The 23000-nt window shown below is 43.0% G+C and overlaps 1 protein-coding gene across 3 annotated transcripts in view; it reads left to right on the forward strand.

The window, feature by feature from the left end:
* Positions 1-21295, forward strand: part of osbpl5 (oxysterol binding protein-like 5) — a 24520-nt gene extending 3225 nt beyond the window's left edge. For 2 of the 3 annotated variants that reach the window (XM_028957973.1, XM_028957975.1), the window contains exons 2-22: positions 11816-11972; positions 12063-12136; positions 13026-13115; positions 13444-13542; positions 13641-13844; positions 13932-14016; positions 14288-14435; positions 16043-16253; positions 16494-16678; positions 16759-16840; positions 17106-17204; positions 17316-17412; positions 17511-17609; positions 17725-17822; positions 17915-18004; positions 18125-18261; positions 18448-18627; positions 18793-18907; positions 18988-19102; positions 19197-19299; positions 19900-21295. In XM_028957973.1, the coding sequence (XP_028813806.1) occupies positions 11837-11972; positions 12063-12136; positions 13026-13115; positions 13444-13542; positions 13641-13844; positions 13932-14016; positions 14288-14435; positions 16043-16253; positions 16494-16678; positions 16759-16840; positions 17106-17204; positions 17316-17412; positions 17511-17609; positions 17725-17822; positions 17915-18004; positions 18125-18261; positions 18448-18627; positions 18793-18907; positions 18988-19102; positions 19197-19299; positions 19900-20032 (2580 nt within the window). In that variant the 5' untranslated portion in view covers positions 11816-11836 and the 3' untranslated portion in view covers positions 20033-21295. Of the gene's footprint in view, positions 1-109; positions 245-11815; positions 11973-12062; positions 12137-13025; positions 13116-13443; positions 13543-13640; positions 13845-13931; positions 14017-14287; positions 14436-16042; positions 16254-16493; positions 16679-16758; positions 16841-17105; positions 17205-17315; positions 17413-17510; positions 17610-17724; positions 17823-17914; positions 18005-18124; positions 18262-18447; positions 18628-18792; positions 18908-18987; positions 19103-19196; positions 19300-19899 lie in introns of those variants that run through there. The other variant, XM_028957974.1, reaches the window with a different exon arrangement.
* The last annotated feature ends 1705 nt before the right edge of the window (positions 21296-23000 follow it).

The raw sequence follows: 23000 nt of genomic DNA on the forward strand, positions 1-23000 counted from the left end.
GCGAGTGGTGTCGTCGTAGCCTTTTCACATGCGCCACATGCTCCAGTGCCCACATCACCTGTAAATGACAGGGTTTCTAAGTTAAGATAATGATACGCGTGCTTTCGGTGCAGTTGAACTCTCTCCCTGCTCGAGGAAATATTTAGATACTGCCGCCGCTCTGAGTTAATGTGTTAATGTTTTTCTTGCGTCTGAAGCCTTTTTGCCCATGTTGTTGTTACGGAAGAGCTGGGAACAGTCGTAGGTGAGTCTGTAGTCATTTGTGCTTTAAAAATAAAGCGTAAATGATAAAAAAATGAACGAATTAAGCTTATTTTGTATCTGCAGTGCTTCTTGACAATTTACTGCAATTTACATTTTTATTGCCGGTTAAAGTACGGTAGTGTAGGCCTATTGTATGACATTCTTAGTTTACACAGGTTTTTGTTCGTAATATTTATATAATATGTTACTGACTCATAGCCACAATTTCTCACCCATTGTGTGATATTAAAAATGATTGTGTAGCATGTGGATATATAGATGTGGATATTAACTGGATATTAACTTTATTCCATTGTGTACATACGATTTTTCTTGAAAACCCACTCAACATTTCAGTGATCTTCTGGTTAATTTTGTATTCTTTTTGGATAGATGGTGAATCTCTATTTATCCAGAAGGATAGAGATTCCAGATTGAGAACCAGTGGGCTATACGGAATGTCAGTGTAAGAACAGTATTGTAAAGGAATGGTTCTATGCAAGCTATTTATGCTGTTAGACTGTATGAAGAAAGAAGTTATGTGGCAATCATCCGTTTGATTTGAGAATATGTGCAACCACACCCAACTAACTGGCTTCATTTTTTTCTACGTTTTTTTTTGCGAAAGACCGATCACATGGGTTGGTTCCCATGCCGATCTTGTGTGCATGCAGATTGGTGTGTATATTTTTCTCCATTGGCAACATTCGATGGGCACTTAATCAGCCAGCGACCGCTGATTGAGTGTTCACCGGGTTTAAGCGTTTATAAATAACCACCATCAACCCTGCACAACCCTCTTTTGGCAAATATATTGAGTGGCTAATGTAGGAGGAAGTGGCTGCTGTGTTGATTAGCCGTTTGACTCTAAAGAGGTCTGCGCTCGAGAGACTCTGCCGAACTCTAGAAACGGCCTTCGAGGGCTACGCTTATTAAGGCACCCGGGGTCCTTAACCATGAAGGCTGTCCACCCACCCTCGGCTCATGCTGAGGATGGGAGGCTGCGGTTCTGTTGCTCCTCAGAGACAGATCACTCTTTACTTACCGTGGCAACCACTGTCTCTCTGTAAACAAACAGGCGCTCCTGGGGAGTTCCTGCTGTTTCGGTTGTCTGGTTGGTTGGATGAAGAACCTCGGTGGAACACGCTCAGCCTCCCATCTTCCTCGCAAGCACACACAATCACAAACTGGCTCTGTATCTGCCATGTACACACACACACACACACACACACACTCCCATTTATATAACAATAGATTTTTTTGTAGTGAAAGCGTGAACTAGGGACTTTTTACATTAGAGAACTAACACACGTGAGGTTATGTAATCATCATCTCCCTTCAGCTCCTTCTCATAGGGGTCACCACAGCGGACCAACTGGTCAGGTCGTCCGCATAAATGATCTGGAAAAAGTTTTATGTCGGATGCCCTTCCAGGCACAACCCTCCACATTTTGATGACAATAGTGACTCCGAAAAAACAGGTTCATGAAATGTACTTCATGAAACGGGGCAGTGGTGGTCCAGCGGGTAAGGAAGTGAATCTGTAATTAGAAGGTTGCCGGTTCGAATCCCAACCCACGAAGGTGCCACTGAGAAAAACACGTTCCCCACACACTGCTCCCCGGGCGCCTGTCATGGCTTCCCACTGCTCAACCAAGGGTGATGGTTAAAAGCGGAGGACACGTTTTGTGTGAACCATATGCTGTGCTTGCTGTGCATCAAAATGACATAATCACTTTTACTTTCCTGCATTGAATTAGTCAAAATGGCCTCCATCTTAGCCTCAGCAACCACCACAGAGTAAGCGTGTCCAAACCTTTTACTAGTAGTGGATACGTATGTTATAACTACAATTATATTTTTTATTATTAAAATGCCTGTAGATATGATTTATTTTCCTCTGCTTTTGATTGAAATTTGACACATATGTCACATTCATCACTTTTAATCCTGATCTCTTGTTATATTGATCTATTGATTACAGCTCACATGCTATTTATGGGCTCATGTATAGCTCTGGGGTCCGAAGACGTTGTGGTCTCATTAGCGCATGCAAAACTTTCACCAAAAACATTTCTTTGCTTCCTTTTGTTCCCAGTACTTCCTTCTGCTTCTTTTTGTTTCCCTCCCTCCCCCTGCCCTTCCTGCTCTCTTCTAATTCTGTCGGCCCAGAAAATCACTTTCACTTCACTTCATATTTAGGTTAGTTGTGCTTTGGTGGTGTCAAGCAAACCCTGACAATGCGGAGGGAGTTTAAAGACCCAGCGAGTTGTCAGGTCCGGCCTTTTGTTGGATCTTGTTCCTGTGTTCAGACCCAGCTGTGATTGGGTGGGTTCAGAGTTATTGTTTCTTTCTTCGTGGACTGTGTGATTCCAGGGCTATATTTTTATAGAGGGCGTTATAAGAAACCTCCCTTATCACCATCTCCAGTTTTAACCATTGTTATGTCGGTGAGAAAGCATGTTTTGATGAGTTACATCACATTCAAAATAGATATTTATTGGTTTGTTTCTTTTTGTGTGTGTGTGTTGGAGGGAAAACGTGAATATACAGTCCAGGCCAGGTTTTTTGACAGTGTTTGTTTAGTATGCGCTCTGCTGGGGTGAGGGGTGTGTGATGTGGTTAACATTGTTTGGACTAACATTCTTTTTAATGTAGTGAAGTTGCTGATCTTCATCTAGTTGTCTGTGGAAGTAAAGGATGGAGGCATGGCAGCAGTGTAAAGGGGTGGGTCATGTGAGTGTTCTACTCGCACAGAAAAGAAACAGAACAGTGCGGACATACGGTGGGTACGGAAAGTATTCAGACCCGCTTACATTTTTCACTTGTTGTTACATTGCAGCCATTTGCTAAAATCATTTATTTATTGCCTCATTAATGTACACACAGCACCCCATATTGACAGAAAAACACAGAATTGTTGACATTTTTGAAGATTTATTAAGGAAGAAAAAACTGAAATATAACAAGGTCCTAAGTATGTGGTTGCTCAGAATTTACTAGAAGCACTTTTTTGATCTCATGAGCCATGAGTCTTTTTAGGAAAGTTTCAACAAGTTTGTTGTGAAGCCACTCTTTCGTCATTTTAGCTGTGTGCTTAGGGCCATTGTCTTGTTGGAAGGTAAAACTGTCTAGGGTCCTGAGCACTCAGGACCACCAGAATATCTTTGTACTTTGCCGCATTCATCTTTGCCTCGACCAGTCGTCCTGTCCCTGCAGTTGCAAAACACCCCCACAGCATGATGCTGCCACCACCATGCTGCACTGTTGGGACTGTATTGGACAGGCAATGAACACTGCCTGGTTTTCTCCATACATATCACTTAGAATTAAGGCCAAAAAATTCTATCTTGATCTCATCAGACCATAGAATCTTATTTCTCACCATATTGGAGTCTTTAAGGTGTTTCTTAGCAAACTCAGTGCAGGCTTTCATGTGTCTTGCACCGAGGAGCAGCTTCTGTTGGGCCACTCTGCCATAAAGCCTTGACTGGTGGAGGGCTGCAGTGAAGGGTGACTTTCTACAACTTTTCTACAACTGCATCTCTGGAGCTTAGCCACAGTGATCTTTGGGTTCTTCTTTAGCACTCTCACCAAGGCTCTTCTCCCACATAGCTCATACCAGCTCTAGGAAGGGTTCTGGTCATCCCAAACATCTTTCATTTGAGGATTATTGAGGCCAATGAACCTTAAGTGCAGCAGATTTTTTTTGTAACCATGGCCAGATCTGTGCCTTGCCACAATTCTGTCTCTGAGCTCTTCTGGCAGTTCCTTTGACCTCATCATTTTGATTTGCTCTGACATGCATTGTGAGCCGTAAGGTCCTATATAGACAGGGGTGTGGCTTTCCTAATAAAATCTAATTAGTAGAATCATACACAACTGGACTCAAATGAAGATGTAGAACCATCTCAAGGATCAGAAGAAATGGACAGTACCTGAGTTAAATATATCAGTGTCACAGCAAAGGGTCTGAATACTTAGGACCATGTGATATTTAAGTTTTTCTTTGTTAATAAATCTGCCAAAACATCAACAATTCTGAGTGAAAAATTCAAGGGGTCTGAATACTTTCTGTACCCACTGCATACGAACATTTCTTGCCATGTTAGGGACAAACTATGACCTCTGTGAGTGTACAACACTGTTCAGAGAGACGTGTGTGCGACATGTGCAGAAGCAGGGGGAAATATGCATGTAAAAGAGAACTTTGTACTCAGCAATGATTGTCTGGAGCAGTGAATTATTAATGTACTAAATCATAGTTTCATAGTGTGTGTTTATTCAGCGGTGCCTGTGAGTTCCGCGGATGCATGAGTCGACACTGCATTTATTATATAAATTTGAAAATGAAGGTCTGTGCATTGTTACATGCTTGATCAAGACTTATTACAAATACATATATACAAGAATTTGAGATGCATATAATGCTTGTCATTGTACGTTTGTGGTAGTAACCTATTGGGCAACACACAACTAAGAACCAGAAGACTACAAAGTTGCCAGTTTAAACCCCGCTTACTAAAATTTTTTCTTTGAGCAAAACCCTGAGTGTCTCCAGGGAGACTGTCCCTGTAGGTCCCTGTAGGTCAGATGATTCAAAGCGTGATTTTATTATTAACTATTTTTCTCCTGTTTATTTATTTGATATGTTGGGGTCAAACGTGAAGCACTTTTATTTAACAAAAGGAAGAATGTGTAATATTGTGAAATCATATTGTCATATTGCAGGTTATTTTCCCCACCCACTCTACAATCACACAGTTTTTAGCTGAATACACATGTTTATAACAGAAAACATGGAATTCAGAAGCCCTAATTATTGTGTCATAACACACCCCTTATCGATATATGGATCTGATGGAGGGAACAGAAAATGCATAAATTCCTATGAATTCAGTTTGTCTGTGAAATGGACCTGATCACCAGCTACACTCTATTTGTCTAATGTCGATAGATTATTGTTCAATACGAGACCAGAACATAGAGCCTGTGCCACTGTCTGCACCAAGGTCACCGTCATGCTAATGATTTTCTTGTGGTCGTTATACACTTTTGTGTTTGGGATTTAGCTGACACTCCCATTCATTAGCTACGTGTCACTTTCCATGAATTGTGGTGTGGGATTAAGTGCTTTTGCTCCTGGACCCAGTGGTAGTGAGTTTAGTTGGTTAATAGATAAGAATGCATGCACTAAACTCCCATCACTAGCAGGACTTTTAGATGAATGATGATCATCTATATCTGACGACCAGTGAAGGTGCCTTAATCTGTCAGTAATATACGGTAACTTCCGGGTTTACTAAGCACAGCGCGCGCATGGGAATGTTCTTATCCAGGTTCAGGCACCACGGCGGATCTCCGGATTATTTACATGGCTGCGAAAAAATCACAGGTTCACCGAGTGATCTGACAGTATTTCTGAGAGGTGCAGCACTAGTCATAAAGCAGCAGTCCGAGCAATGCAACACACCTCACGTTACAGCTGTAAATCCTGGCAGGTTGAGGCTCAATTTCTATCACTGAATGTAATCAGGCTCGGGTCGGGTCGAGATCGCACGGTAAATGAGCGGTCAGCTGTGGTGCCATATCCAGTACCAGCATCTTAAAAAGAAAATTTATTGTACACACGCAATTTCCATTCTGACGTTGCTCAGGAAATCTGCTTCAATAACACATATTATTATAGACTGTATTTTTTTTTTGTAAATTAACGTCCTACACGTAACGTCCTAAACGTACCTACACCCATCAGCCCAGAATATCATTTGCACTTTGCAACAGTGACAGGAAGCTTTATTGTTAGCCCTGAAAAACTCTCTCTCTCTCTCTCTCTCTATAGAGAGAGAGAGAGAGAGAGAGAGACAGAGTTTAGTATATACATAAAATCAGTATATACATACAAATATATTTGTGAATGTCTGTATACATAGAATATAAGTAAATGTTCATATGTACAGAGTTGATTTATATACACATATTGCACATAAGAAAACAGAAATGGAGTACCAGATGTGTGTATTACAGTGGTTGGCAGAAAAGACCTTCTGAATCTCTCTGTCCCACATCGTAAGTGCCGCAGCCTGCCACTGAAGGAGCTGCTGTCGGGGTCTCCTGCATGGGGTGGGAGATGTTGTCCAACAGGGAAGTTAGCTTAGCTTATTTGCCTGTCACTCACCACCTCCACCTGGTCCAGAGGACATCCTGGAACAGAGCTGGCCCTCCGGATCAGCCTGTTTGGTCTCTTCCTGTCCCCAGCAGAGATGCTACCTCCTCAGCAGACCACACCATAAAAGATGGCTGAGGCGACCACCTCACCCATATCAAAAACTGCCAGAAATGACTCACAAATAACAAACTGAAAATATAGCAGTTGTCCCCGAGTGGCTTGCAGCAGTATCAGTAATTCGAGACAAAACATCGACAAAAAATAACTAAAATTTGGAAGGAAAATCAATATATCAAATAAAAATATATATTAATTATATATTTTACAAGAGCATTCATTCAGGATTTCTTGAGTCAGAAAAGGTCCTTTAAACCACTGAGTTTGAATCCTGCTTTTGCTCTGCTGCACATTATGCACTCTCTTATGGATTGGAGGTTTTTTTTTTGAGTTTACTTTCTCCTGTTTTTGGATTGTAATTATAGCCAGAGAGGCCATGAACTCCTTCTTCCTCTGGTGCCCTATAATTATCTTCTCTGTCAGTCTCTGTCTGTCTCTCTCTGGCAGGAGATTTTGCTTCAGTGACACAGGCAATAAATCTTCTGTAGATTAGTGAAGAGGTGAGGTTATTACAATAAACAACACCATTCCCTTTCGAAATCCTGGGATCAGCTCCTCCCGCAGAACAAGGCCCGTCTTGCTGACATTTAGATGTCTGAAGAAGCAGCTGTCTGAGTGTGTTAGCAACAGCATTGTCACCATTTAAGCGAAATCATTCTGGATATGTTAATGAATGAATGAATTAATGCATTAATCATACCAATTGCTGCATGCAGTAGCTAAATATAAAGCATCCAACCAGTCCATGGTATAAAACATGATAAATTATTAAGATTCCATTTGATTACAAATAAATAAGATCCTGGTACATTTCAATGTTTAGGTTCACAGCCCTCCTGAAAGTGTGGTTGGAGACTTTGTCAGGGAAATGGAATCAGCGGCCGTGTCTCCCAGTGGGCGTGGGGGAACAAAACTCACTTAGGTGGAGAGAGGAGTAGCTGAACCCGCATTCTCTCATCCTGTCAGAAGCATTAAGGACGATGTGAAATTGACCGTAAAATTCTGATGGAACAGGAACCCCTTGTAGGTGTTTTTTTTTTGTGCCTTCTTTTTTATCTAGTTTTAAATCCAATTTTTGGGGGGATACTGGAATTGAGTGTAGCCACCTTGTCAGGAGTGGATTTACTTTTTCTTTCGTGGAAATGATGCCATTATATTTTCACCAACAACAAAATAACCTGTCGCGCCAAAGATGATGAATTTCTTTCATTTCCATATCTCTATGTCTGCCCCGATGCTGCGGTGCACCGAAGTCCAGCATGGGGACGCGCTGTTTTTGTAAACAGATAGGCCTGCCCAACAAGTCTCGTGACCCTGTACCGCAGCTGCTAAACTTGGCCATCCTAACGGCGGCCCTAGCCTACGGAAAATCTCCTCATCTTTAATTTCATTGGCCTCAAGCGTCTTCCATATCATAATCTGAAGCTCTTGGGACAGCAGTACAGGAGATCCTGATAATAAGACACCAGTACCGGGATCTGGTTCCTACCTCTTTCATTATTCCACCCGCTACGCCTAGCAGACGAGCAGCATTTCCTTTTCACTTAACCTTCTGGAATAAGGTCAGGTTTGTTTATAGGTGCAGTCAGAGTTAAATGACAGGTAAACAGACCCTACAGGCTGTCCCTTTGAATTCTGAGTCACACAGCCCCTGGTGAAGGATAGATTCTGCCTTTCATGTACTGTCTGGCCGATGTGTGAAGACACTAAATGTGGAACAAGCTGACTGGTTTAATAAAGGGCATAATAAGGGATATGCAAATGCACAGACAACTAGCCTAGTTGAATTAAGTCTCAGCTCATATTCATAATTCATTAAAAAAAGAGACCTGCCATAGTATGTCAGTTTTCAGTGATTATGCAAAATTCCTCTTGAATCATACGGATATGATTTAAATTTACATCCATTTCAGTACCTTTGGATGAGAGGATGAGTGTCCTGCATTTGTGTTTAGGTGTCTATTTGCCCGCCTCGATATGTCACCAGTGCTCGTTTTTTTAACAGCATGAAGGACGTCCAGCAGATGGCGGGGACGCTAAGTGGCGTGCCGCTTTTTCGATACATAATTGCCCCCCTGCTTTGTTGGGAATGGCTGGTACAGGATCTCTACTCAAGTAGAGCCGCAGCGAGAGCTCAGCACCTGACTCATGGAAAAACAGAGGCCTGCCACATTGCATGGGGGCTCCGTTATGAGGGCATGAATATGCATATGCGCACTTAACGTGCCTACCAGTCCAGTAAGTAGGTCATCTGGTCAGCAGTACAAGCACCTATGTAAAAAAAAAACATATAAACATATGCACTCACGTGATTATTATTATTAGACGTTTTGGGGGTCACAGAGAGAATAGTCTGGCAGAAAACCACCTGACACCACATTAAAATATTTGTAACCCCTTTTCCACTGCACTGTGCTGGTGATGTTTGTGATTCCCAATTTGGAACCCGTGCCATGTTTTTCCGCTGGAAAAAAAATGTGGTGCCAGTGACGGAAAATCAGCACTCAACCGACACCTTACACTGCCCACCTCTCATGACGTCACAGGTCCTTGTTTCCAGTCCATCAAGGTTTTGGTGTATAAAGTACTCAGATTCATCCCAAAAGATGTCAGCAGAAATGGAAAAGAAGCTGGCCTAAGCTGTTTTTATTTCTGGTTCCCTTTCTTCAGCCTTTCAGAATATCAGGCTGAAGGAACAACAGGTTGTGGTTCAGGTCATTATAAAATAAGAGACTATTTATAATATCTTAGATATCACATGATCGTGCTGCTTCCTAAGTCTAGAACTGGGACAGTCTGATATCAAGGCCAAGTTTTACCAAGCAAGGGCAGAACAACTGGGTTTGGCTAGTATTGTGATCTAAATAAATGAACATTAAGAAGGCATGTACTTTCAGCTGAATTAACCAGGAAAAGTTTGGACACACCTACTCATTTATGGGTCTTGAATTTTTTTTAATGAATTAACACACGCAAGGCTATGTAATAGACAAAAATAAATAGCAAACAAGGCAAAAACATGAACATTTGAGTCTCTGCAAAGCAGGGAGCTTTTGCTGTGAAGGCAGCGTTTCACACTCTTGGCTCCTCTCCAGTTAAGTTAACTTGGACAACGTGGATGGTTTTCAACAGTCCACTCGTGTTAATGAGCATCTCATTAACACATACTTCATTTCCCCTGATACAAAAATATTAAATATGTTTCTTGCAATGGATTCTTCAAAATTGTACATCTTATTATACATCTTAAACTCCATAAACTCCACCGAGTAGTTTCGTCCAAACTTTTGACTAGAAGTATACATTTAAGTTTTTATTTTTTTTATGGGTCAGCATGGCGGGACTGTACTTTTGTAGTGGCCAATGTCAACATATCTGAATCGGGTTACCGACTCGCATCCCCCCCCCAAAAAAAAATGTATAAAAACAGCAGTAACAGCGAAAAGAAGACGCGCCGCTGCTGAGACGGTTTCAGCACACCGCTGGGCCCCGCCACGGCTCCCGCAGTTCCACCGACCATCACGAAGTGACGCTTGCCTGCGAATTGTGCAACATTCCGTACTCACGCCGTCCCCCAGCATGCGTCTCTTCGCTGGTGAGACGCGTCATCAAAGCTAACGTTCCCGTCTCGGCCTGGGAAAGCGGAGCATCTCGCATATTTCTTTTGGTTGTAGAGCGTGAAACGCTGCCTTCACAGCAAAAGCTCCCTGCTTTGCAGAGACTCAAATGTTTCTGCCTCGTTTGCTATTGATTTTTGTCTATTACAAACATTGCTTGTGTTATTTCATTTCCAAATGATTTTTGTGATTTTGATGGTATTTCTCTCTCTATTTTTGTTCCTTGCGTGTGATGTACCAGCTGCAGTCAGTCAGCCATAATCTTCCCGTAACCCCCCGGCCTCCAGCTCTGGGGTGCGGGGATGAATTGGTTTATTGTTAGTCAGTTTTGGGCAATCGAAATGTGTGTGTGTATGTGTGTGTGTGTGCATCTGCATGAGTGTGTCTGTATATGTAGATTTTTCGAGAAAGAGTAGTTTGATAGCACCGCACCTGAAAAAGCATTCGCTCCCTACAGACCCCACACACACACACACACACACACACACACACACACTCAGACTATTGCTACAGAGCAGAGTTCTATTTATAGCTCAGAAGATCTGTAGAATAGTGCTTCCTTCTCATTATTCAGCCTGCTGGTCTCGGCCGCGCCTACGAGCCCCTCCCCTGTCAGATTTAACTCCCTTCTCTCTAATTCTGCCACTTTAATGATCCTCCCGCGGCAGCGCCGCCGCCGCCGCTGCCATGTCATCTTACGGAGATGCCCTTATGCCGCACAAATGATGCGCAGACTCGCAGGATTTTCACCCACGCCGCGTTTGGGGTTCAAGTTCCCGAGTCGCCCCGCTGCGGGGCACCTCCGTGAGCGCCTTTGGCGTTTGCCGCTGCGGATATTTGCCAAGGCGCCGGTGGTTCTCTCTGCTAAACCCACCCTGCAGCAGAACAGCCTGCTGCTCGGCTAACAGAGATGCTCGGTTTGGTGTTTTGGCTAAAACGGGTGGCGGCACCCTAGTGACCAGCCACCCCTGCGGTTTTATTCACATGAATCAGACACGTAACCGTGTGTTGGTCCTGATGGAATCCATCTATAATTGATGAATGTAGGTCATTGTAGATAAGAGGATCAGCAGAATAAATTTAATACAAATTAACACTGACTGATTTGTGAATTTATGATTTAGGATCTGGCACACAGGGCTTGTTTGCTAGCGTCACATTGCATTTGTTTTTTTAATTTACAGGATTAAAAGAGGTGAAAAAGGGAAGGAGAAGCTAAATACCCACCCAGCCATTTTTGTTTGACTGCGTTTTATTTCTGACACCCAGAAGACAAACCTTTGATGTTTTTAAAATGAGAGGAGTCTGTAGTATTGATTGACTTTCTCATTCTGTAGGTTTGAAACCACCTCCTGTCAATATATCACACGGCCTGGAGTAGAACAACATCTCATCTCCTCCCTTCCACTTGCCCCCATTCTCTACATTTTCCATCATTAAACATCACAAACATGATCTCGGGTGTCATTTCGTGACCATTCATGCAGAGATTATGAGCAATTTAATTGAAGCAAGTTCCCTACTAGACCCTGTCCTGTTCATTTTGTACTTCTGCTTGAAAAGAAGTAAAGTGTGTGTATGTGTGTGTGAGAGAGATGAGGACAGCCTGCAGTGCCACTACAGAGTCCCATTCAGAGGAATAGCACAGCTCTGTCCTTTTTCCACACAGTGATCAAACACGGACTACAAGATGAAGGAGGAGAACTTGTTCAGACGACGGTTCTCACTATGTCCAGCAGGAACCTCGCCACCAAAGCTTGACCCTCCAAGCCTCACGCGAAACCTGTCCTATGGGGGAGACAGCAGCCTTTACCCCCTGAGTCCAGGTATTCTACAGATTTACCTCTCAGAGATGTCTTTCTTTATTTCTCTCATGTATTGTTTATATTCATGTGTGTGTGTGTGTGTGTTTACAGGGAGTGAATCAGACAGACACGGATTGTCCTTGCTGAGTGATGACCTCAGTCCAGCCCAGTCTCCAAGCAGCCCGGTGAGTCACTCCTTCTTAATCCCCGTCACACTCTCTTCATTTCATCGCCCCTCATAACCCTCTTATCACGCCCTAAACGGGGGTGTTTGGCTCGAGGAAATACAGCCTGAGATAAACCCTTATCTCTTCACTGGGTTTTACTGGCTCGGGCCTTGTTTACACTGCACTGACCGATATTGTGGTGCACCATGTGGGCGGGGTTGCTAGGAGAGTAGTGTTTGAACTCGCGGGCCACTTTTCTTCTTTCTGTTTTTTGTCCTTCTTAAATAGGGTGATAGTGTAACTTCATAGTCCCCAAGTCTATTTTTAAAACACACCTCTGCAGCTGTACAATAGTGTCTTTTGAGGCCATTTGGTTTGTGTGTGTGTGTGTGTGTGTGTGTGTGTGTGTTTGTCTCTAGGCTCATGTTGCTCCCAACAGGAGGCTGCGTTGTTAGGGGGAGTCTGGGGGAATAATTTGACCATCTGCGTACCGTTCTGTAACTGACAGCGACGGGACATCTGCCTTCACACAGAGCTCAGCAGTGCACCTTCACCCCCCATAAGACAACAGTTTTCCAGGAAATATGCAACAAATAAACACGGCGGCCGTGTCACAGGCGTGTGGCTTGTTTGAAATCAAATATGCGGGAGGTTTCAAAAAGTAGCTGCAGTCTTGAGTCTGAACTAAGACCCGTCTGATTTTGTGGACAGACACTCCCTTTGGGAAAAACTTCAGTTGGTTTTAAAATGCGACTCAGAAGCTCTGCAAACATGGGCCTGACCACCTGACGAACGAGTGTTTGAGGAGCAACCGTTTTAGCGACCTCGTTAGAATTCTAGGGTGGGACCTGTCTTGTGGGTTTGCCTGTGCTGGTCATATGAAATGGTTTCTATCCTGCATTGGCAGTCTGAGACCTTCAGGAGCTTCAATGGGCTGGAGAAGGAGAAGGAGAGCACCTCCCCCACTGAGAAACTGGCACGTAAGGAGTCACTCAAGGTACGCGAGCTGGCATAGGTTATTGCTTTTTCTGGGTTAATGTTGGTAGAGCGCCCACAGCACCCGTATTTAACCTTAGCCTTCCTAAACTATGCAAGGTCTTTAGCGAAATAAAGTAAAATAGTTATATTCAAATGACTGGTGCATTATAATTATTCTACTCATATAATTATAGGAAATTGAAAGTGGTAGGAGACATTTTTGAAGGAGGTAGTCCAGTTCAGATGCCACATCTTTGGCAGTGGCACCACCTAGTGTTTCTGGAATGCAACTACATTATCATTGAGTCACATTGTAGACAGGAGCATGCTTGTACCCTCACATACAGGTCCAGAAGAAAAATTACAGAGAGGAGAAGAAGAGGGCGGCTAAAGAATTATTCAGCGCTCTTAAAGACCCCAGTGTGGTCCTGTCCAACTGGCTCAAGGTAATAAATGTCAACATTGGTGTAGATTAAACAGCTGATAGAAAATAGTTCAGTGACGATAATAATAATTCTGGCGTCTTCTGTTTTGTCTGTTTCAGGTTCGCGGCATGTTAAAGAGTTGGACAAAGCTGTGGTGTGTTCTGAAGCCAGGGGTTCTGCTGATTTATAAGACCCCGAGTGTTGAACAGTGGGTGGGCACAGTCACACTCAATGCCTGTAAACTCATCGAAAGGCCCTCTAAAAAGGACGGCTTCTGCTTTAAACTCTACCATCCACTAGACAAGTCCATTTGGGCCATGAAGGTCGGACATTGTCACTGTCACCATTGTTTGTTTGCAATCCTCTTGGGATTTACAGTACTTTGAATGTGTTTTTATTCTTCTTTGCAGGGTCCCAAAGGGGAGAATGTGGGCTCCATCACACAACCTCTGCCCAGCAGTTATCTGATCTTTAGAGCCGTGTCAGAGTCTGATGGTGAGACTCCAGTGTGTCTCTGTGGAGGGGGGGCATGTTTATTAGTAGAATAGGTTTCAGCTTCCTAATAAGCCTGATTTGGATGAGTTTGAAATGACAGTTTAAAATTTTCTCCTTTTATTTACAGCATTAGATATGATGATTGAATCATAAAGTGATGTTTTTTGTTGTTGCTTGTGCATATTTGTGTGACTTGAGTTGTTTTTTCCTGCGTGTGAACAGCTGTAGTCCATGCTTGGCTTTTTTGGGTAAAAAAAAACCTGTATTGCAGGTCGAGTGTGGATGGATGCTCTGGAGTTGGCCCTCAGCTGCTCCAGTCTGTACAAGCTGACAGCGAAGATGTGTCGCGAGGGTGACGTCAGCTCTTTTTCAGACTCGTCCCACATTCTTCAGCTCCCGCAGGAGTCGGGGCTCATGCTGTACGTAAATTTATTTACGAAATACACACACATTCATACTGTCAGGGGTGGGAAAGATAAATAGTTTAATGTCAAGTCGATATGCTAAGGTTAAAAACAAAAAGAAACAAGTTGTGATTTTGGGCAGGTGATACTGATAAAATATCATGTTGTAATCGATTTTCATATTGCCATCCATTTGAATATTCTATCCATTTGTTATAATGCACTAAATTCCATCAAGGCACAAGCCTGCCATATTTTTTCACATTATATGTGACAGGATCCATAACATCATTATAAGAAAAACACTTTTTTGCTTTTTCTACATAAATTTAATAATGTCTTGATTAATATCAGGTTGGTTGAAAATTCAGCAGTGCATGTAATGAAATTAATTACATTGCCTTTATATAAATCCAATTAAAAAAACATTTAGGAATGGTTCTAAGACTTTTTTTTTTTTTTTTGCCTCAGTTGGTATTCAAGATCAACAGAACAGAGTTGTGTTTGTTATCTTCTTTGAACTAGTGACCATACCCATGTCCTCCACCCCCGACATAATGCCTACTAGGCCTGATGATGCAGTTTGTTACACAGACTGTTGGTCATGGATAGAAAGCACACTCTATTCAAGACGACCGTCTGTGTTCCAGTTTGGTTTGTATTCAGTCTGCATCATCCATTCAGTCTGTAATATCCTTCCGATGGCCTGCCTTTTTTTTCAGCCCTCCCAGATTTCACCCCCACCCCCCTCTCACTGCTCCTTCTGGCCAATCAGCTCATACCCAGCAGGTCATGTGACCAGCAGATGAACAGAAAAAGATGTGGTTTAATGTGGTCATAGCACCACCCCTTAAAGGGAGACACTCCGACTCAAACACGTATTCTCAGATGAAAAAGGCAGGGCGGAAGAGCAGGAAAAGCAGCTCTCTCTGGCTCGGAGATCACTCACGTGTTTCATATCTAGCAAGCACAAACGGGGGGGAGGACAGCAGGACTCTCATTAGCCTCCACCGGCTGTTTTCTTTTTCTCTGTGACCTGTACTGGGCGTCGCCTGTCCTCTGAAAGGTAAGACACAGGGCGTGGGTTCAGGGCTGCCCGACGTCTGTCTTCTGGTTGTATGGCAGCAGTATTAATATGCTGCTCCTGTGCTCTCTGTGTTATGAAACAGATCGTTTTCTGACTGACTTTGGCTTTCAGACAACAAACTGTTCTGTTATTGAATAACCACGGATTAGAATATTGTATTGCTTTTTTCCCCCCTTCTCCTCTTTTTCATGTTTGATAACCTTTCCAGATCCTCGTTCCTGCTCCTACACAGAGTGGTCTTCAGGAGCTCTAAATAGCTACGTTATTGATTTTGTTCAGTGAGCACAACAGGTCGGGGTAGTGGTTACAGCTTTATTGCCAAGTGACATTCAGAATGTTTGAAGGTGAGGTTGGATGTGGTTGCTCTGGCAACCATGCTGGTGTTCGCTGGCGCCCCTGGGAGCTTGTAAAGCGTTGTCCTTCATATTCTCACCGGGAAATTTCCGTTCAAAGCATCGCTGTGGTCTGAAGTTGACTGCATCCAACGCTGGTCTTCTGAGTTTTGTTGACGGGCTGTGTTCTCGTCTGTTTGAAGGTTGAATGACTCCATGTTGGAACACACTCACATGGAGAATGACAGATACTCCGACAAGTCAGAGCGGGACGCTCACGAAGACTCTGAAAACGCAGCTAATGAGAATGGGGGTCGACTGAGTGAGGAAAGTGACATGGACCAATCGGACGACCTCCCCCCAAACCTGCAAGCCACTGCCTACATAGAACAGGCCCAGGAGGAGATGGGAGAGGTGAGCAGACAACCCTCCCCTCGTAAACTCTGATCCACATTGCGCACATTTTTGTAATGAGTACAGATGTAGATGAAAAGAAGATCCCTATATTGTTTGTCTAAAGCCGAATTGGTTATGTGGCAGGGAGTTCTCAACTGAGCTTGTGCTTCTTCACCTCTGCGCCACTGGGCCATGAAAGTGGAGTTTCGGTCACTCAGGAGTTTTGCAACCAATCCTGGCATGTGTTCCTGTTTTCAGGCTGGCGAAGCATCCCAAGTGGAGACAGTCTCTGAGGAGAACAAAGGTCTGATCTGGACTCTGTTAAAGCAGCTGCGGCCAGGGATGGACCTGTCCAAGGTGGTGCTGCCCACCTTCATCCTGGAGCCACGCTCCTTCCTGGACAAACTGTCAGACTACTACTACCACGCCAGCCTCTTGTCACAGTAGGACCATACGCTCTGTATACTGTATAATTGGTTTGTGTTTCGTGACAACTGGGGACTTATAGTGTCTGTCTTCTAAGGGCTGTTGCTGAGGAGAACCCCTACTGCAGAATGAAACAAGTGCTACGGTGGTACCTCTCCGGATTTTACAAGAAACCCAAGGTAAGCACTCCGCTTCCATGTTCTGTGATCCAGCATTAACCCTCACAGCATATAAAGCACTGTTGTGATTTTACCAGGGCAACAGGCATGGTTCTGGCCTGGACTGACTGGTTCTTCTGGTTTCTTTACCTCTTTTACCATGAGGTCCCAGGGTTGCACTGCAGCATGCTGGCTCTCTTGATTTTCATGCAGATTTGCTTGTGGTTGTGTTTTTTTATCTGTTGGTTTTATACCCCTCTCTTCCCCCACAAATGTCCTGCTGCAGGGTTTGAAGAAGCCATACAACCCCATCCTGGGGGAGACATTCCGCTGCTGTTGGCTCCACCCACAGACAAATAGCTGTACATTTTACGTGGCAGAGCAGGTGAGTCCTAACCTCACCTTGCCTGCCAGCCCCTCACTGATGTCTGCCTCCAGAGCCAAAACACATTCCTCACGCTTTTTTGAATATGTGGTTACATCTCCTCTTCCTTAGGTGTCACATCATCCTCCAATCTCTGCGTTTTATGTGAGCAACAAAAAAGATGGGTTCTGTATTAGTGGTAGCATCCTTGCCAAATCCAAATTTTATGGTAAAAATCCATTCTGCCCTGTTCATAAATAATAAATATAGTAATACATTATAAAATATGTATTAACATTTGGCCAATCTGTGTATCCTTCTCTGTAGGCAATTCTCTTTCTGCCATATTAGATGGAAAGGCCAAGTTGTTGCTGCTGCCCCGTGATGAAGAGTACATCATAACCATGCCTTACGCTCACTGTAAAGGTAATCTGAATTTTCTAAGATTAACTATATAAATCTTTAGATCAAACATCGACAACATTTTCTTTTTAAATTCAGAATTTTATATATCATGCAAGTTAATAATCTGTGTTAACAGGGATTATATATGGTACAATGACCCTGGAGCTTGGAGGAAAGATAACAATTGATTGTGAAAAAACCAAATACTCAGCAGAAATGGAGTTCAAGCTTAAGGTTAGTTTGTCTCATAATGTCTCTTTCATAAGTAAATGAGATTTATAAATAAGGCAGACTCTCTGCTATCATGTGTCTGTTTATTCCGGCAGCCTTTTCTTGGCAGCTCCTACAATGTGAATCAGATTTCTGGAAAGATCCGGTTGGGGGATGATGTTCTGGCCACGGTCGAGGGTCACTGGGTGAGTGAACTGGAACGAAAAACTCCATCAGCGACCATCAGCGAAGCTAATTAAATCATGTTACCAATGTAAGATTGCATCGGCGGTTGGTTTTAATCCAACTTTCTTTGTTTTTGTCAGGATGGTGAGGTTTTTCTGCAGGAGAGAAAGTCTGGCCAGCAGGAGATGCTGTGGAACCCCAGCCCAGACGTGCGGAGCCAGCGGCTAAAGAGGCAGGTGGTGCAGTTGGACCAGCAGGGACCATTCGAGTCTGAACGGTAGGCTAACCACAAAGAAGGCTATGGGGAAGTTAGGCTATACTGCTGCAAATATTAACTGTGATTCTTTATGAGGAATAAAAGGTTCAGTTGAATTATTTAGATGCCTGTTATAAGAAACCAAAGGCAAGGTTTTTTTGTTGAACTTCACTGGTATAATTTTGATATTCTTTTTCTTTTTCAAAGGTTGTGGCAGCATGTGACCAGTGCAATTAATGACCGGGACCAGAATCGGGCAACACAGGAGAAGTTTGTCCTGGAAGAAGCCCAACGCAAAGAGGCACGAGAGCGAGGGGACAAGCCCTGGACCCCCAAGCTGTTCACACTAAACCCCCAGTCTAATGACTGGACATACAGATACATGGAGTAGGTTTACACCAGCGCTGTCTAATCATTTTATATTTATAACTAGAGTCAGGATGTCTGCAGTATCATTTTAAATAGGATGTTCATATTGAATAGAATTATTCAGACCAATCATGTTATTTGAATTTAGACTGTGACTAATGAATAATTTTTTCGGTTCTGCAGCACTAAGCCTTGGGACGCTGACATATGTCTTGTCCAGTTTGAAAAGGATGGTATTGTCCAGACCAAGGAGCGACAGAGGCGGCAGCGTAACAACTATTCTTACAACAGACAAAAGGTCTCCTTTCTCCAATTTCTCAGTAGTCATTTCAGACGTCATATCCGATGCTGAAATACCAGTTAATGTGTACGTCACAGGCTCAGGTAAATGGCAAACACAGGAAATCCAGCAGCCAGCCTTCCAGCTGTAGCCAGAACACCGAGAGCAGCAGCAGCACGCCGGAGCCCACACACGAGTCATCAGACAATGAAGGTGAGCTGAAAGAGCACAGCACGGGCCGCCTCACTCTCGATGAGTGCTTTATACTAGAGCTTACTCACACGCCTCTGTGATGGGCCTCCATCAGGATTCCCTGCTCAGTGCGCCCGCTGCAGCAGAGAGGCGAAGGACATTGCACTGATGGAGGCATCGATAGCCTCCATACAGAAGACTCAGCAGGACATTCAGAAGTAAGTGCTGGAGACTGGTGAGGGAAGAATAATAATTCACATTTACATTTACAGCATTTTTATGTGACATAAGTCACATTTACTTTTACATTTAGAGCATTTACCAAACGCCCTTATCCAGAATGACTTATAATCAGTAGTTACTGGAGCAACTTAGGGTTAAGTGTCATGTTCAGGAACACAATGGTAGTATGTGGGATTTGAACCTGGGTCTTCTGGTTCATAGCGAGTGTTTTTTTTCCCACTAGGCTACTACCTACACATAGTCAGTCAGATCATCAGTGGGGATGGGGAGGTTTCTGCAAGATCTGTATTTATGAAACTGTCATTAACCGTCGGGGAGGATGAACCAGGCAATATTCTGAACACTGAAACCAATTGAAATAAACTCCGGGCCACTCCGGGCATTCCTGACTACAATTATGAAATGTGTCACGAGATTTGTCTGCCATTTTCACATAAGCCTTTCCATGGTGCATTGTGATCATAAAAGTAAAAGTGGCACAGCAGTAAAAAACCTTAGTAGTAGTAAAAACTGTGGCGATTAGTATGGAATGTTGATATATGTCCTTTATGCTCTGTTATCGTCACTTCCGACAGGAACCTGAGTGCCCTGACGCGGCAGATCTTACAGCGCCGGTGCGAGGGGAGCGGGGTACTGAGTGGCCAGCACTTCCTCATCCTGTGTGTCCTGCTGCTCTTCCAACTGCTGCTGAACTATGTGTACACCTGAGCACAGGTCCACAGGTCCCACACCCTCTGTTGCCTAGCAATAAACACAGCCAATCAAATTTACCATCCAGCCCCTCCCCTGTCCAGCCTGGTGGCATGGCAACAAGCACTTCAGAGGAATCAGACTGTTTTTAAATAAAGTTGTAAAGATGACAAAAATGATAATCATTTTATGAAATGAAGTATGTGGATGTGAAGTGACCACGTTGCTGGATGTGTACGAATTTTTTTCTTTTCGGCTACCTGCAGTACAGTTGTGTGTGTGTCTGTGTGTGTTTCATAGCCTTATAGGCACAAACGTTGTCCACCTTAATTACCCCATTTGTCTGGCCTTAACGCTGAAGCCAAAAAGAAGAACAGAAATGAAATACAAGGAACTAAAATGAACTATGAACGGTGCAATTCATTTGTCTCAATCACTCTTTTATATAAAAATCATACTTCTGTGTCTACATGAAGTCTGAAACAGAAAGGATTTTACCAAACAGTATCTCTAAGCCTAAACGTAAAGAGTGTATGTTTACAAGTACTGTATGTTCATGTGAAACACGTAGGGATGAGTCGGTGATGCCAAAACAACACAGCAGACATTCGTCAAATGTGCTTTTTTTTTTTTTGTGGTTGAATCCAAGTGATCTGTGTCAACTTGCACTAAGGGGAAATATTTCCAGGAAGTCGAGCCGTTCAAGACCTCACCCGTTCACCCACAAGATTATTGCGGCCTTCGTGAGCGGAGGGAGAACTAAAACCCTGACTGTTCGAGAGAAGCCCGGACCGTTTGGATGAGAGGAACACTTGAGAGCACCGGAGTTGTGAAGAATAATTTTGTGTATATATTCTTCCCAGATGGAGGTGTATATTTCAAGCGAATGAGAATGTATTTATTTGATCACTCACCTTTGTTCTTTGCATTACCTGCTGACACTGTGTGTGAAAGACTGTCATGGGACACTTGTCTACATTCACAATGAGCAATATGATTGGTGTGTTGTTCTTCCACGTCACCTGGGTAGAGTAGGGTTGCACCGCGAAATGCAAAACTGGGAGAGACCAGCCTTCCCTCCCTAGAAGGATAGAGTAGTTTATACACCTTTTGCTTGCAAAGATACCAGGGAACAGGAGATGTCGACTCTGAATGCCTAATGTCATGTACTTATGCCTTTAATTTTTTACTTCATTCAACACTCAATCAATAGAACACTGATGTGCTTGTTCATACTGCATACTGCAACACTACAGTAAAGTTTTACATTTTGATCGATTGGACTGCAGTGCTTTGCTTTTTTTATATTTTTGTGTGAATGACGGATCAAATTCTACAGTATCGTACTGAGAAGAATCCAAACAAAATGTATGATTAGATGATTTAGTATAGTACACAGTCTCACACAACCATACATTTGGTTTTTACATACACGTGGAGGGCTGAGAACCACATCAACTCTACAGAAGAGCAAATATGACCAAACAACAGATTTCATTTTTTAAAAACACATTTCTTATATTTTATTAAAATTATATACAATAATATACAAAATATTTAAAACATTTATTTCTACATTTAAATTTTTCCAAAAATAGTCTCGAGACTCTTGGCACCAAGGATTCAATGTTATGTTATGTTTATGTTTTTATTTCTAGCACTATTACTCCTTATTAATAATTCTAAAACTGTTAAATGATTAAGAATTTTTCAATTTTATTCGTCCCATAGAAAGAGCTGATCTAGAGATTTCATTTGATATGCATTTCTCAATTTTACTTATGCTGATGTGGTTATCACCCCTATATATATTGTTAAGAATTATAAATGTATGCATTGAAAGTCTGTGACTGCATTCAAATGTATGAATGTGTAAGACAATATAAACGAGTGAATTGTGAGTGAGTGAAATTTAATTAAAAGTAAAATAATAATGCGCACTTTGAATCGCGTCCACCAGATAGCAGTGTTGGGTTTAGAACAATCTTTTCCTGGAGAAATCAAGCAGCAAACCCTTCTAACCGAAGAGATTTATGACTTGGATCCAAAGTCATTTGGCTCATCTTTGAGATGGTTTAACTCAACCTCATTTGACTCTAAATCGCTTAGTAATTTAATATCAAATTTTATTAAATGTTTCAGGAGATTTTAAACATGTGTCAAATTTAATGGTATAGTTATGGTTTTGATCTCCTGACGCTGAAAGGGCACATTAATATTTTAAATGGGCTCGGCAAAGAATCGTTTCAAGACCTAATTAAGTTTGATCAACAGAGTTAAATTTAAATTTGATGTCTTATTTATAGTATGAGTTATGACCTTTTGGAGTGAGGTGTGGGCTCAAGATGGAGTCAGGCGTAGATATCTGTCCTCTGCGGGCCGCTGGCAGCGAATGATCTGGACTTCAGGTGACAATCCCCGAACGCGCGCCACTGGGACTCGTGAAGCAGGGGTGAGGCGCTGTCCTGTTGGCAGCACGTGGACATGCAGTGGTCCCTGAGGCAGGGCCTTGTGCGATCTGAGGGCAGCCAGCAGCCAGGGTGGTGTCACAAGCCAACTGGACGGACCACCTGCCAAGGAATGCCTGAGGAATGAGAGAATACAAACTTCCCCTATCTGTGCGTCCGCGTACCCATATCCACCCACTTTGAGACCATCGTAAATGCAAACATCGTCTGGTTCACACGCAAGGACGTTGGGAAGATAACAGTTGCTTTTGGCTACAGCCTCTGAACAATTAAAGAATGATCCAGAACATGTTCTGAGGAAGCTGTTCATGTGTGGATAGCTTAACAAGAAACCGTTTTGGAAATTATTTCTTGCAATTGAGATTATGGGAAAAGATGATCTGTGCGGTTCCAATATAGAACGGACTCTTTCACGTTTGGTTCCATCTCCCTTTGTTCTACCTGTTCAGGTTAAAGAACTTTCTGCTTCTGAGCTGTCAGTGTGAAATGCGCAACTGAATGGTGTTTACTCTTGCTTT

The sequence above is a fragment of the Denticeps clupeoides genome, chromosome 17 (assembly GCF_900700375.1).
Source record: "Denticeps clupeoides chromosome 17, fDenClu1.1, whole genome shotgun sequence".
Lineage (NCBI taxonomy): Eukaryota > Metazoa > Chordata > Actinopteri > Clupeiformes > Denticipitidae > Denticeps > Denticeps clupeoides.